Below are 14,463 nucleotides of genomic sequence, written 5' to 3'. Positions count from 1 at the left end.
TTAACACTCATATTGAAAGTGTCCAAGCTTATGACACTTGTAACACTCTACTGTTTCTTTACTCCAAGGTTGACGACCCCTGCCTCTGCCTTGTCCTCGACCTCCTCGAAAAGCAGCTCTTCTCTGTCCTCTTCCACCATAGTTCCCTTCATGAGTTATCTTCAAGGCATGTTCATCTTCTCCACCTGTTTTGAATTTTTTCTCATGAACCAGCAGAGAACTTTGCAAGGCATCCACATATAGCTGATCTATATCCTTGGCTTCCTCAATGGAATAAACAATATAATTCCACTTATCAGTAAGTGTCCTTAAAATCTTCTCGACGATCTTAACATCACCCACATCTTCCCCATATTCCTCATGTCATTTACAAACGTCATTACTCGACCGAACTAATCAGTGATCGATTCTCCCTGCTTCATTGCAAAGACCTCAAAATCACGGCGCATACGATTAAGTTGAGCCCTCTTTACTCGAGCATTGCCTTGACACTTCAACTTCATGGAATCCCATAGTTGTTTGGATGTCTCCTTCTGTGTGATCGTCTTCAGAATTGACTTGTTAAGTGACCGAAACAAGTGATTCTTAGCCTTCAAATCCTTTAGCTTCATCTCCTCCAGGCTCGTTATTTGCGCTGCCGTCATCCCTTCCCTACTCTTCAGCTCTGTGTAGCCTGATTCCACAGCAACCCAGTACTCTTTGGAGCGAAGAAGATTCTGCATGACCATGCTCCAGTGATCGTAGTCGCCATCAAACTTCGGAATGGAGGCTGCTACAAAGTTTGCTTCTAAACCCATCTCTCAAGTGTTTCCTCACTTTTCAAATCTCTCACGTCACTCGCTCTGATACCTGATGTTAAGTGCAACAGGAGTTAACAAATAGCAAATAATAACTCTGGGAATGACTTGTTTATTCCTTCTGAAGTACAGTACATAAATAGAGAGAAAACAACTAGAATTTAGGAACCACTACAACCACTACGACTAAAATAAAGGAAACAAACTACTGGACTATCTCCACTAACAAACAATACTAAAGACCAGGACTCTTATTTGACTAAGTCTTATCAGAGGGGGGGGGGGGTGAATGTGTTTTGGACAATTTTAATCTTTATGAACTGTTTTTGGATGGTGAACAAAGTAATCTAATTTGTAGAGATAATATGTTTCAACAGAAATAATAATAATAATAATACATGCACAGGAACACACTATCTTTCAAAACTCACTTAATTTTATATTAAAATCAAGTATGTATTTTGCTACAAATTTTTGGGTTCTTGTTATGTTAAGAACTCAGCTTCTCTCTTGAGAGTTACAAGATTTTTAGATCTATTTTTTTCTTCTTAACTAAAACACAACATCCAGTGTTTACTTTATAGAACAGTAAACACTAGTTTTTGCATAGCATGCAATAACATGTACTAAACCCTACTTTTGGATAACTAAATCTTTCTATTTCTGGCTTAGTGTATCTTTGCAAATAGTGCATGTCTGTGACTTTACTTTTCTAGTTAATCTTGGCCCTTTGATCTTGTACTCTTCAAGCTGCTTTTGTAGACTTTTCAAATCAGTGATTGATTTGTTTGTTGATTGATAATCTTGGATATTTAACTGGTCTGCACTTTGTACTTTTAATTTTACCTCGAGATCTCCAGTTTGGTATATAGAAAACTCGACATCTCGATAAGTGTAATGACTTATCGAGATCTCTCATTAGTTTCTAATTGTTATGACTTATCGAAATCTCTGAGTTCTCGAATGTGAAATTGACATGTTGAGATCTCTGAGTTCTCGAGTATAATCTTGACTTATCGAGATCTCTGAGTCCTCGAATGAACTTGACTTATCGAGATCTCCATTTCTTTGCATGTAGAATTAACTTATCGATATCTCTGAGTTCTCTAGTTATGTTTTGCCTTATCGATATCTCAGAGTTCTCTAGTAAGGAAATGACTTATCGATATCTCCAATCTTCATGTCTTCAATTTGACTTGTCGATATCTCTGAGACTTCACTATAATCTTTCCTCGACTTCTCGATAAGTCATTCTGGAGTTCTCGAATGATTTCTCTATAACACTTAATCTGCGACTTGTAGATTTCTTGACTTAGAATGTTTTTCCCAAAACAGATTTATTCAAGTACAAGCTTCTTCACACTTTCTCTGAGGCATGATCTTCATAATCTTCTTCCAGAGTTTTATTCTTAGACTTGAGACTGTTTGTAGAATAATACTCTAGTCTAATCTAATTACACTTTTACAGACTTAGTGTTACAACATAAAATACAAACTTAGATTATCATACAACTTACTTAGGGTTATCAATTTGACTTAGTCTTGTTATAGCACAAGCATGTCTTGTACAAAAATCTCCCTTAATTTGTGAGAAGATTTTTTATCACAAATTCATGCATGTTAACAAGACTAACCCCAAGCTACAATGAACAAATAAACTTTACATACAAATTGACAAAAATATAACATTCATGCATTAGGTGATTCCTTGAGTTTAATAGATACATACATCAGACAAATGTCTCATCTCCTATTTCTTCTATAATGAGGTCCTTTAAGTATACAAGAATTTCCAGTTCCTCTATGATTGTTGTCCCTCTTAAAGCTTCCACAAGTTTGAGTTTGTCATGTATTGAATAACTACTCAGTAAATCAATCCTAAATATTGAGAATGTGCCAACTTTGATATTCAGAAATTTTCCATCCTTGGTAACTCTGCCCATCCCCTTTGCCTTGAGATCTTTAGATTTTTGAATGTACATCTCTATCTCCTGATCATAATTTCTCTTCCTCTCCTCATTTTCAGACTTGTTTTTGGCTCTTCTCTCTTCCCTTTCTACCAACCATTCATCCAAAACAGATCTCAATGACTTAGTTGCAGTATCCTTATCCTTCAGTAAACTTATCACTCTCTTGATTTTTGTGGGAGAGAAGGTGTCCATTTAGTTGCTACCAATAAATGTGAAGGACCCATCCTGATAGTAGATTTTTACTTCCCTTAGTGTTACAACCCAAACTCTGACATTTCTTCAGCTAATTGTTGAAAGTAGTCTTCATCTGAGATGCACCAGTTTAGAGGTAGAAAATCACTTTGATTATAGCAATTCCAAATGGCCCTCTCAGTAACTTGTATTTTCTTAGGTTTTCTCCCAACAGACTTGTAGTGAATTTTGGTTGATGGCTTAACAGAATGTGGGTTTGATATTTTCCTGAGAAATGTTTGATTTGATGTGATTGGTATTTTCAGAAAGAGGTTAGCAGTTTATTTGTACAAGTATTTAGGCTTTGAGGTTTGAGGTGGTTTAGTGTTTGAGTTTGTTGGCTTAGAGGATTGAGTTTGGTTAATTTGGATTTTCAGGGTTTGTTGTTGTGGTTCTGAGCCATCTTGTCTTTTCTTGTTTCTCCTTTCTTCTCCTTTTTTCTTGTTATCACCTTTCTTCTCTTCTTGCTTCTTGGCATTGCTGCCAGTTTCCTTTGAAGATTGACTTTAATTTGAGCTAGAAGGTTTTTGCTCACCATGCTTCTGCTCATCATCATCCTTGTCATCTTTTGAGTTGTTGAACTTTTGATTTGGCAACATGGTTTCAGGATTCATGACAAATCTTTGAAGAATTCTTATCATCTAAACATCCTCAGCCTTCTTGCTCTTTTGTGCTTGAGATCAGACTGAAGAGTCATGATCAGCCTCATATTTGATCTTACATAATTTCTTGGAACAATGAATTGTTTGCACTCCTTGGTTCTTGGACAGATGTAGGCCACCCCTTTATTTGGATATAGATAGGCTTTAGAAAAGGCTGTAAATTGTGCATTTTTTAGCTCTTTCAGTAGTTGGGTGTCCTCTGGAATAACTGGATTTACTCTCTTAATCATTACATCTGGCTCAGATGCTCTTAAAGTTTTAAGATTTGGAAGAGACACCTGTAGACATCTGTCAATTCCCCAATCATTGATGTTCACAATAATTCTTTTCTCCAAGTAATTGTCAATCTTCACAACCACTGCCCTCATGAAGTTGATATTCTTGGCCAATGCTCTTTTGTATGTAATGTAGTTATTTTGAAGAGACATCCTCAAGACTGCAAGAAGTTCACTGAAATCTTGATCTTGATTTGGTCCCTCTGCAACCTTGGTGAGTCTGTCATTTCCCACATCTTTTGATAACTGATTTGTGAAGTACTTTGGCCAATTGATGAGATGGGCTCCTTAGATTTACCAGCATCCTTGGATTGTTGAATCCTAGCTTCAATCTCCCCCTTAGACTTGGAAATAGGCATGATGAGGGGAGTTGGTAATTATGTCCTTATAGCTTCAGGTAAGGAGGGCAGTGGTATGTTGAGCTTCCCCATTGTTGTATAAGACATGCATGTACCTTAAAGTCTGTAAAAATGCAAAGGAGCATACTGGAATCTTTTTTCCTGAAACAGTATCAAGCTTAAGGATTCTATCTAGAAGAAGATCAAGACGAACATGCCTCAGAAGAATTTTGAAGAAGCTTGGAGTTGAATAAATCTGTTTGGATAAAAATACTCTAAGTCAAGATCTCTACAAGTCACAGATTTAGTGTTATAAAGAAGTCATTCGAGAACTCCAAAAAACTTATCGAGAAGTCAAGAAAGATACTAGAGAATTCAGACAGATATCGACAAGTCAAGAAGACATGAAGGTTGGAGATATCGATAAATCATTTCTTCACTAGAGAACTCAGAGTTATCGACAAGTCTACATTCATTAGAGAACTCTGAGTTATCGATAAGTCAAAGTCCACTAGAGAACTCAGAGATATCTATAAGTCAAAATTCACTAGAGAACTCTAAGTTGTCGATAAGATAAGTGAAGACATGATACTGAGAGATCTCGACAAGTCAAAGTTTCATTCGAGAACTCAGAGACCTCTATAAGTCAAATTCACTAGAGCATTAGAGATCTCGATAAGTCATTATACTTATCGAGATGTCAAGATCTCTATATGCATAATTGGATATCTCGAGTAAAATTCTCAAAGTACAAAATCATAGACCAGTTCAATATTCAAGATAAACAATCAACAAACAATCCAACCAGCTGGATTGACAAATCTACAAAAACTAGCTTGAAGAGTGTGCAAGATCAATGGTGAAGATTAACTGACATAGGAAGATCAAGATAATCACAGGATGCTGAAGATATGCTAAGCCAGAAATGGAAGATCTACTTTTTTATAAATAGAAATGACAAGTGACAGTTTAAAAAAGCTAATAGCATGTCTTATTGTACATTGTGTAAACTAGCAGTTAACTGAATTATACAGTTAACACTGGTCTTATAACACTCTCAAGGAGAAGCTAAGCTCTTTATTAACAAAGAACCTAGAAATTTTGTAGCAAAACATTCTTAATTTTAATGAAAAATTAAGTGAGTTTTGAAGATTTATGTTCTTTATTTTCTGCAAGCTTAATTTCTGCATTAACACATTTTACTACAAGATTTAATATACTTTGTTCAACCATAAACATTCAAGAAAAGCCCAAAAATAGTAAAACACATTCACCCTCTGATGTGGATCTCTCCACAAATAAAGAAAGAAGAAGAAGAAAAGGGATAAGAGAAGAAGAGGATATTTCAAAAGAACACGATCAATCCAGAAACGTGAACTTTGAATCTCAAATTGCTTAGATCAATCCAGAAACTAAGTAATTCGAATCTAACCTTCAAAACAATCCAATAATTGAAGTTTAGAGAAAAGAAAAACTACTCATAGTTAATCTCAAAACACAAGTTTTATATCATCCATTGTCTCCCTTAAAACATTACATGAGAAGGGTATTTATAGGCTTAGACAATAACCCAAACCCAATAGGATTCCGAGAGAAATTCAATATCAGCTTGAATTAGCCAATATCTGAATCCTTCCAGGAAACAAATTTAAAAACCAAATCCGAATAGAAAAAAGATAAAAACCAAATCCAAATAGGAAAATAAAATCCTAAGTGCTTAAAACAAGAAAAACCCTTTCAAGTGAAAGGTAAAAACTTGCAAGCAAAATTCGAATTAATAATTATATAATAATCAGCTACTTGTCCAACTTCATGCATCGCTCCTTTATTCCTTGTTGTCCAAGTAAGCTGCATAACCCATGTTTGCATCCTCTCCAATTGAACATCACCACAAGTACGCATAACCAAATCCAAATTAACATATTCATTCCTTGATCCTCATCATTCTCCTCTCCTTTGAAGAAAACTCGTCCTTGAGTTCTAAAGTATTTAAGAATAAGCACATAACGAGGTGATTTCTCGTAGAACTTGAAAGCCTTAAATTTCAATTCCATCAGCAATATCTTTGGAAGTAAACTCGAAAGAATAAGATAGTTTGATGAGATAGGTGAATTCAACAAGTTCTCTACCCCCAAAAAATCATTGTGTTCCACTAGGATAATGTTGTTTCCCTTGTACCCAACCTCTTTAGTTTCGAACGTCTCCTTTAGTATCTCTTGTCCTTCAACAATCTCGTCATGCACAAATTTAGGAGATGCATCTATCTGATCTTTTTCAACAATCAAGACTTTCTCAACAAGTGATTGTCTTTCTTCATGCTTCTCTATTATAGCTTCTTTTGTAACTGGTTCATCCTTTTCATCCAAACTTGATGTAGTCGCCACATGTAACACATGGTAATCAACAACAAGATCCGCGACATTCTCCACACTGACAAAGTCTTCTTCTTTAGTTTCTTCTGAAAGAGTAAACTCGTGAAGGGAAGACTTCAATTTCTCGTCTTGTTGAAAAGATTCAAATTCCAAAGCAAGATTGCATACATCATTAAACGAGATATATGGACTTGATTTAACCTTTCGATAAATAGGCAAATTCAATCCACGAATAAATCTTCCAATTTTCATTGTTTCCGTCTCCTCCAAGTCACAAATAAGACGCAATCTATAAAATTCAGAAGTATACTCGGAAACACTCATAGTACCTTGAGAGAGGGATGTCATCTTCATTATACATTCGAATTTATAATGCAAAGGAATATATTTTGCACGAAGTTTCTTCTTCAGAGATGTCCAAGTCATAATCTTTTCTTTTCCAGATCTAACTCTTTTTGTGTTTAGATTATCAAACCACAAGCCTGCTTTCTTTGTAAGTTTAAGCGCTGCAATCTTGAATATTCTCATCTCAGTCCAACCTGTATAAGCAGAAATCTTGTCGACTTGTGCAACCCATTCAACAAAATCATCTATGCTACCCAAACCTGTAAAATAACCAAGATCTATACCAGGATCATAGACTTCATCACTATCTTTCACCTTAACTAAAATTTTATCTAATTCATCAAACCTCGATTCCGTTGAATTAGCAAGCTTTTGAGTACGTTTATCAATCTCATCCAATTTTCCAAGTAATTTTCTGAGCAATTCATCCGTAGCCATAAGAAAAATCTGAAAAAAATTTGGTGAACAGTGCCCGTGACACAGTGCCGATGAATAGTGCCCGTGAACAGTAACCCCCGTGAACAGTGCCTATGAACAGTAATTTTGTGAACAGTACTCGTAAACAATACTCACGAATAGTAAAAAAGGGATAAGAGAAGAAGATGATATTTCAAAAGAACACGATCAATCCAGAAACGTGAACTTTGAATCTCAAATTGCTTAGATCAATCCAGAAACTAAGTAATTCGAATCTAACCTTCAAAACAATCCAGTAATTGAAGTTTAGAGAAAAGAAAAACTACTCATAGTTAATCTCAAAACACAAGTTTTATATCATCCATTGTCTCCCTTAAAAGATTACATGAGAAGGGTATTTATAGGCTTAGACAATAACCCAAACCCAATAGGATTCCGAGAGAAATTCAATATCAGCTTGAATTAGCCAATATCTGAATCCTTCCAGGAAACAAATTTAAAAACCAAATCCGAATAGAAAAAAGATAAAAACCAAATCCAAATAGGAAAATAAAATCCTAAGTGCTTAAAACAAGAAAAACCCTTTCAAGTGAAAGGTAAAAACTTGCAAGCAAAATTCGAATTAATAATTATATAATAATCAGCTACTTGTCCAACTTCATGCATCGCTCCTTTATTCCTTGTTGTCCAAGTAAGCTGCATAACCCATGTTTGCATCCTCTCCAATTGAACATCACCACAAGTACGCATAACCAAATCCAAATTAACATATTCATTCCTTGATCCTCATCATTCTCCTCTCCTTTGAAGAAAACTCATCCTCGAGTTCTAAAGTATTTAAGAATAAGCACATAACGAGGTGATTTCTCGTAGAACTTGAAAGCCTTAAATTTCAATTCCATCAGCAATATCTTTGGAAGTAAACTCGAAAGAATAAGATAGTTTGATGAGATAGGTGAATTCAACAAGTTCTCTACCCCCAGAAAATCATTGTGTTCCACTAGGATAATGTTGTTTCCCTTGTACCCAACCTCTTTAGTTTCGGACGTCTCCTTTAGTATCTCTTGTCCTTCAACAATCTCGTCATGCACAAATTTAGGAGATGCATCTATCTGATCTTTTTCAACAATCAAGACTTTCTCAACAAGTGATTGTCTTTCTTCATGCTTCTCTATTATAGCTTCTTTTGTAACTGGTTCATCCTTTTCATCCAAACTTGATGTAGTCGCCACATGTAACACATGGTAATCAACAACAAGATCCGCGACATTCTCCACACTGACAAAGTCTTCTTCTTTAGTTTCTTCTGAAAGAGTAAACTCGTGAAGGGAAGACTTCAATTTCTCGTCTTGTTGAAAAGATTCAAATTCCAAAGCAAGATTGCATACATCATTAAACGAGATATATGGACTTGATTTAACCTTTCGATAAATAGGCAAATTCAATCCACGAATAAATCTTCCAATTTTCATTGTTTCCGTCTTCTCCAAGTCACAAATAAGACGCAATCTATAAAATTCAGAAGTATACTCGGAAACACTCATAGTACCTTGAGAGAGGGATGTCATCTTCATTATACATTCGAATTTATAATGCAAAGGAATATATTTTGCACGAAGTTTCTTCTTCAGAGATGTCCAAGTCATAATCTTTTCTTTTCCAGATCTAACTCTTTTTGTGTTTAGATTATCAAACCACAAGCCTGCTTTCTTTGTAAGTTTAAGCGCTGCAATCTTGAATATTCTCATCTCAGTCCAACCTGTATAAGCAGAAATCTTGTCGACTTGTGCAACCCATTCAACAAAATCATCTATGCTACCCAAACCTGTAAAATAACCAAGATCTATACCAGGATCATAGACTTCATCACTATCTTTCACCTTAACTAAAATTTTATCTAATTCATCAAACCTCGATTCTGTTGAATTAGCAAGCTTTTGAGTACGTTTATCAATCTCATCCAATTTTCCAAGTAATTTTCTGAGCAATTCATCCGTAGCCATAAGAAAAATCTGAAAAAAATTTGGTGAACAGTGCCCGTGAACAGTGCCGATGAATAGTGCCCGTGAACAGTAACCCCCGTGAACAGTGCCTATGAACAGTAATTTTGTGAACAGTACTCGTAAACAGTACTCACGAATAGTAAAAAAGGGATAAGAGAAGAAGATGATATTTCAAAAGAACACGATCAATCCAGAAACGTGAACTTTGAATCTCAAATTGCTTAGATCAATCCAGAAACTAAGTAATTCGAATCTAACCTTCAAAACAATCCAGTAATTGAAGTTTAGAGAAAAGAAAAACTACTCATAGTTAATCTCAAAACACAAGTTTTATATCATCCATTGTCTCCCTTAAAAGATTACATGAGAAGGGTATTTATAGGCTTAGACAATAACCCAAACCCAATAGGATTCCGAGAGAAATTCAATATCAGCTTGAATTAGCCAATATCTGAATCCTTCCAGGAAACAAATTTAAAAACCAAATCCGAATAGAAAAAAGATAAAAACCAAATCCAAATAGGAAAATAAAATCCTAAGTGCTTAAAACAAGAAAAACCCTTTCAAGTGAAAGGTAAAAACTTGCAAGCAAAATTCGAATTAATAATTATATAATAATCAGCTACTTGTCCAACTTCATGCATCGCTCCTTTATTCCTTGTTGTCCAAGTAAGCTGCATAACCCATGTTTGCATCCTCTCCAATTGAACATCACCACAAGTACGCATAACCAAATCCAAATTAACATATTCATTCCTTGATCCTCATCATTCTCCTCTCCTTTGAAGAAAACTCGTCCTCGAGTTCTAAAGTATTTAAGAATAAGCACATAACGAGGTGATTTCTCGTAGAACTTGAAAGCCTTAAATTTCAATTCCATCAGCAATATCTTTGGAAGTAAACTCGAAAGAATAAGATAGTTTGATGAGATAGGTGAATTCAACAAGTTCTCTACCCCCAGAAAATCATTGTGTTCCACTAGGATAATGTTGTTTCCCTTGTACCCAACCTCTTTAGTTTCGAACGTCTCCTTTAGTATCTCTTGTCCTTCAACAATCTCGTCATGCACAAATTTAGGAGATGCATCTATCTGATCTTTTTCAACAATCAAGACTTTCTCAACAAGTGATTGTCTTTCTTCATGCTTCTCTATTATAGCTTCTTTTGTAACTGGTTCATCCTTTTCATCCAAACTTGATGTAGTCGCCACATGTAACACATGGTAATCAACAACAAGATCCGCGACATTCTCCACACTGACAAAGTCTTCTTCTTTAGTTTCTTCTGAAAGAGTAAACTCGTGAAGGGAAGACTTCAATTTCTCGTCTTGTTGAAAAGATTCAAATTCCAAAGCAAGATTGCATACATCATTAAACGAGATATATGGACTTGATTTAACCTTTCGATAAATAGGCAAATTCAATCCACGAATAAATCTTCCAATTTTCATTGTTTCCGTCTCCTCCAAGTCACAAATAAGACGCAATCTATAAAATTCAGAAGTATACTCGGAAACACTCATAGTACCTTGAGAGAGGGATGTCATCTTCATTATACATTCGAATTTATAATGCAAAGGAATATATTTTGCACGAAGTTTCTTCTTCAGAGATGTCCAAGTCATAATCTTTTCTTTTCCAGATCTAACTCTTTTTGTGTTTAGATTATCAAACCACAAGCCTGCTTTCTTTGTAAGTTTAAGCGCTGCAATCTTGACTATTCTCATCTCAGTCCAACCTGTATAAGCAGAAATCTTGTCGACTTGTGTAACCCATTCAACAAAATCATCTATGCTACCCAAACCTGTAAAAGAACCAAGATCTATACCAGGATCATAGACTTCATCACTATCTTTCACCTTAACTAAAATTTTATCTAATTCATCAAACCTCGATTCCGTTGAATTAGCAAGCTTTTGAGTACGTTTATCAATCTCATCCAATTTTCCAAGTAATTTTCTGAGCAATTCATCCGTAGCCATAAGAAAAATCTGAAAAAAATTTGGTGAACAGTGCCCGTGAACAGTAACCCCGTGAACAGTGCCTATGAACAGTAATTTTGTGAACAGTACTCGTGAACAGTACTCACGAATAGTAAAAAGGGATAAGAGAAGAAGATGATATTTCAAAAGCACACGATCAATCCAGAAACGTGAACTTTGAATCTCAAATTGCTTAGATCAATCCAGAAACTAAGTAATTCGAATCTAACCTTCAAAACAATCCAGTAATTGAAGTTTAGAGAAAAGAAAAACTACTCATACTTAATCTCAAAACACAAGTTTTATATCATCCATTGTCTCCCTTAAAAGATTACATGAGAAGGGTATTTATAGGCTTAGACAATAACCCAAACCCAATAGGATTCCGAGAGAAATTCAATATCAGCTTGAATTAGCCAATATCTGAATCCTTCCAGGAAACAAATTTAAAAACCAAATCCGAATAGAAAAAAGATAAAAACCAAATCCAAATAGGAAAATAAAATCCTAAGTGCTTAAAACAAGAAAAACCCTTTCAAGTGAAAGGTAAAAACTTGCAAGCAAAATTCGAATTAATAATTATATAATAATCAGCTACTTGTCCAACTTCATGCATCGCTCCTTTATTCCTTGTTGTCCAAGTAAGCTGCATAACCCATGTTTGCATCCTCTCCAATTGAACATCACCACAAGTACGCATAACCAAATCCAAATTAACATATTCATTCCTTGATCCTCATCACCCTCCCCCCTGTGTGTTATTCATTTCCTAACAAGTGGTATCAGAGCAAAATCTAAAAGTAAACAGATTCAAGATCTTGGAAGAATGAATACACAGAAAATTAGTAGCATCAAAATTCCTACCTTTGACAAAGCTAACTACACTCTTTGGAAAAAGAAAATGATGTTGTTTATCATGATGGCCAATCCACTCTACATTCAGATCCTCAAGAATGGGCCCTTCACTCCTATGGTTAGAATTGAGGAATCTACAGATGGAGACATGGTTATCTCAGTTCATTATTCTCCAAAAGATCCTTCTGAATATACTGAGCCTGAAAAAGAGAAAGTTTCCCTGGATAGTGGCTTGCAATTGATATTGATTGAGTCACTTGACAATGTGATGTACAACAACATTGTCAACTGTGACACTGCCAAGCAAATATGAGAAAAGATTGAGATACTCTGTGAGGGAACTGAGGAAGTTAGATCAAATCAGAGCAGGATATTGATTTCACAGTATGAGGGTTTCATGGCCAAGCCAAAGGAAAGTATAACAGATGTGTTTGAAAGGTTTAACAAGATGATAAATGATTTGCAGCTCCATGACAAATACTATGAAGCTGAAGAAGTGAACCTGAAGTTCCTGCTTACTCTCGCTGATCATTTGGAACAGAAAATCTCAATAATTAGGGAAGGGAGAGACTTGAGTAGGATAACACTGGAAGTTCTGTATGGAATTCTTAAAACATATGAACTTGAAATGATTCGGAGAAAATCATTGAGATCTGGCCAAGGACATGTTGTAGATGGCTCAAGTGCTTTAATTATCAATGAAAGCCAAACATCTACTGTTGAGCCAAGATCTCAAACTCCAGTTGCCTCGACAAGTGAGCAAAGAACAAATGATTCAAAGGAACAAGTCATTCTGGAATTGGAAGAAGATGAGTTCTACACTCTTGATGAACTGGATGAACTAGATCAGTCAATGGCTTATCTGGCTAGAAAATTCTCTAACATTAGAGTAAAGAAGCCAAGATACTTCAAGGGTAAAGGACAGTCTTTCAATGAAGACAGCAGCTGGAAAGGAAAAGGGAAGTACACTTCTGAAAGCAACACTGGCTACAAAACTGGATCTGTTGACAGATCTAAGATAAGGTGCTTCAACTGTGATGAGTTGGGTTATTTTGCTACAAAATATAGGAAACCCAAGAAAGCAAAGAAGGATAGATCTTATCTTGAACTTGAAGCAAAGTATGAAGCTCTTCTGAAGAAACAGCAAAGCAAAGCTTATATTGCAGAGGGTAAAAGTTGGGATGACTCTGAAAATGATGAAGATGAAGAATTTGGAAATTATGCACTCATGGACTTGGAGCAAGGAGAATCACCCTCATCTAAATTACAGGTACCAATTCTTACCACCATTGATTTAAATGTGAATCAATATAAGGAAACTGTTGAAAAGATGAGCACAGAAATGTTTTACATCCACACAAGCATGGTTGCTGCTAATGAAGAAGTTAGCAGATTAACAAAGATAAATGAGAAACTTGAAAGTGAGAAGCAAGAAACTGAATTGTTGTTGGTGGAGCTTGAAGCTTTAAAACAAGAAAATGCATATCTAAAGAACAAGCTCAAGTGTGTAAATGAAATTGAAGCAGTGCTAAGGGAGAAGCTGGAAAAGAATGAAGTGAAGCTGAAATCTTTCAGAAATGCATCCGAACTGGTTGGACAGTACCATGAGAAAAACAAGTCATGTGCAAACTATTGGTCTTGACTATGATGTTTTGATTGACAAAAAGAAGACTGTAGGTGACATAGGGAAAGCAAAGAAAACTGAAAATGCTCTAACCTTCTTGAAAGAGGTTAATGCACCTATATTCAAAGCATGTGAAGTCAACTTCAGTGAATAATTGATTATCAAGCAAGAAATTGTTGATGAGGATAAAAAGAAGAAAACTGAAGAATCAGTTCAGTCTTCCAAATACTGAAGAGAAGCTCATGGACAAACAAAGTCCCAAGACTCCTGTTAAAGAAACCAAAACTGAAGATGCAAGAAAGAAAAAGAAAAATAGAAATGGAAAAATAGGTATAAATAAAAGCAATAATTTTGCTTATGTTGCAGATGCTCCAAGAAAGAAATGTGAAAAATATGACTCTGTGAATCACCTAACTCACCTTTGTAAAAAGGCAGTTAGCAAGCCAACTGAAGGAGCATGCAAATACAATGTAGCAAATGAAAATGATCCTTATTCATTCTATGACAAGTTTGACTGCATCCCTTGCAAGTTAAAAGTGATGAAGAGTTGCCACAAACTGAGAGTAGACCTTAAAGAGAAAAAAATTGGGTCT

The 14,463-nt window shown here is 35.4% G+C and overlaps 1 protein-coding gene across 1 annotated transcript; it reads right to left on the bottom strand.

The window, feature by feature from the left end:
- LOC141701944 (uncharacterized) lies at positions 1-797 on the bottom strand. Its single transcript, XM_074505584.1, has 2 exons — positions 432-797; positions 1-357 (listed from the first exon to the last, which is right to left on the bottom strand). Exons 1-2 carry the CDS (start codon positions 795-797, stop codon positions 1-3), a joined length of 723 nt encoding a protein of 240 aa, XP_074361685.1.
- Positions 798-14,463: the final 13,666 nt, after the last annotated feature.

The sequence above is a fragment of the Apium graveolens genome, chromosome 2, assembly GCF_009905375.1.
Source record: "Apium graveolens cultivar Ventura chromosome 2, ASM990537v1, whole genome shotgun sequence".
Classification (NCBI taxonomy): Eukaryota; Viridiplantae; Streptophyta; class Magnoliopsida; order Apiales; family Apiaceae; genus Apium; species Apium graveolens.
The sequence above is the reverse complement of the archived record's forward strand: the minus strand, read 5'-3'. Positions and strand labels throughout refer to the sequence as shown.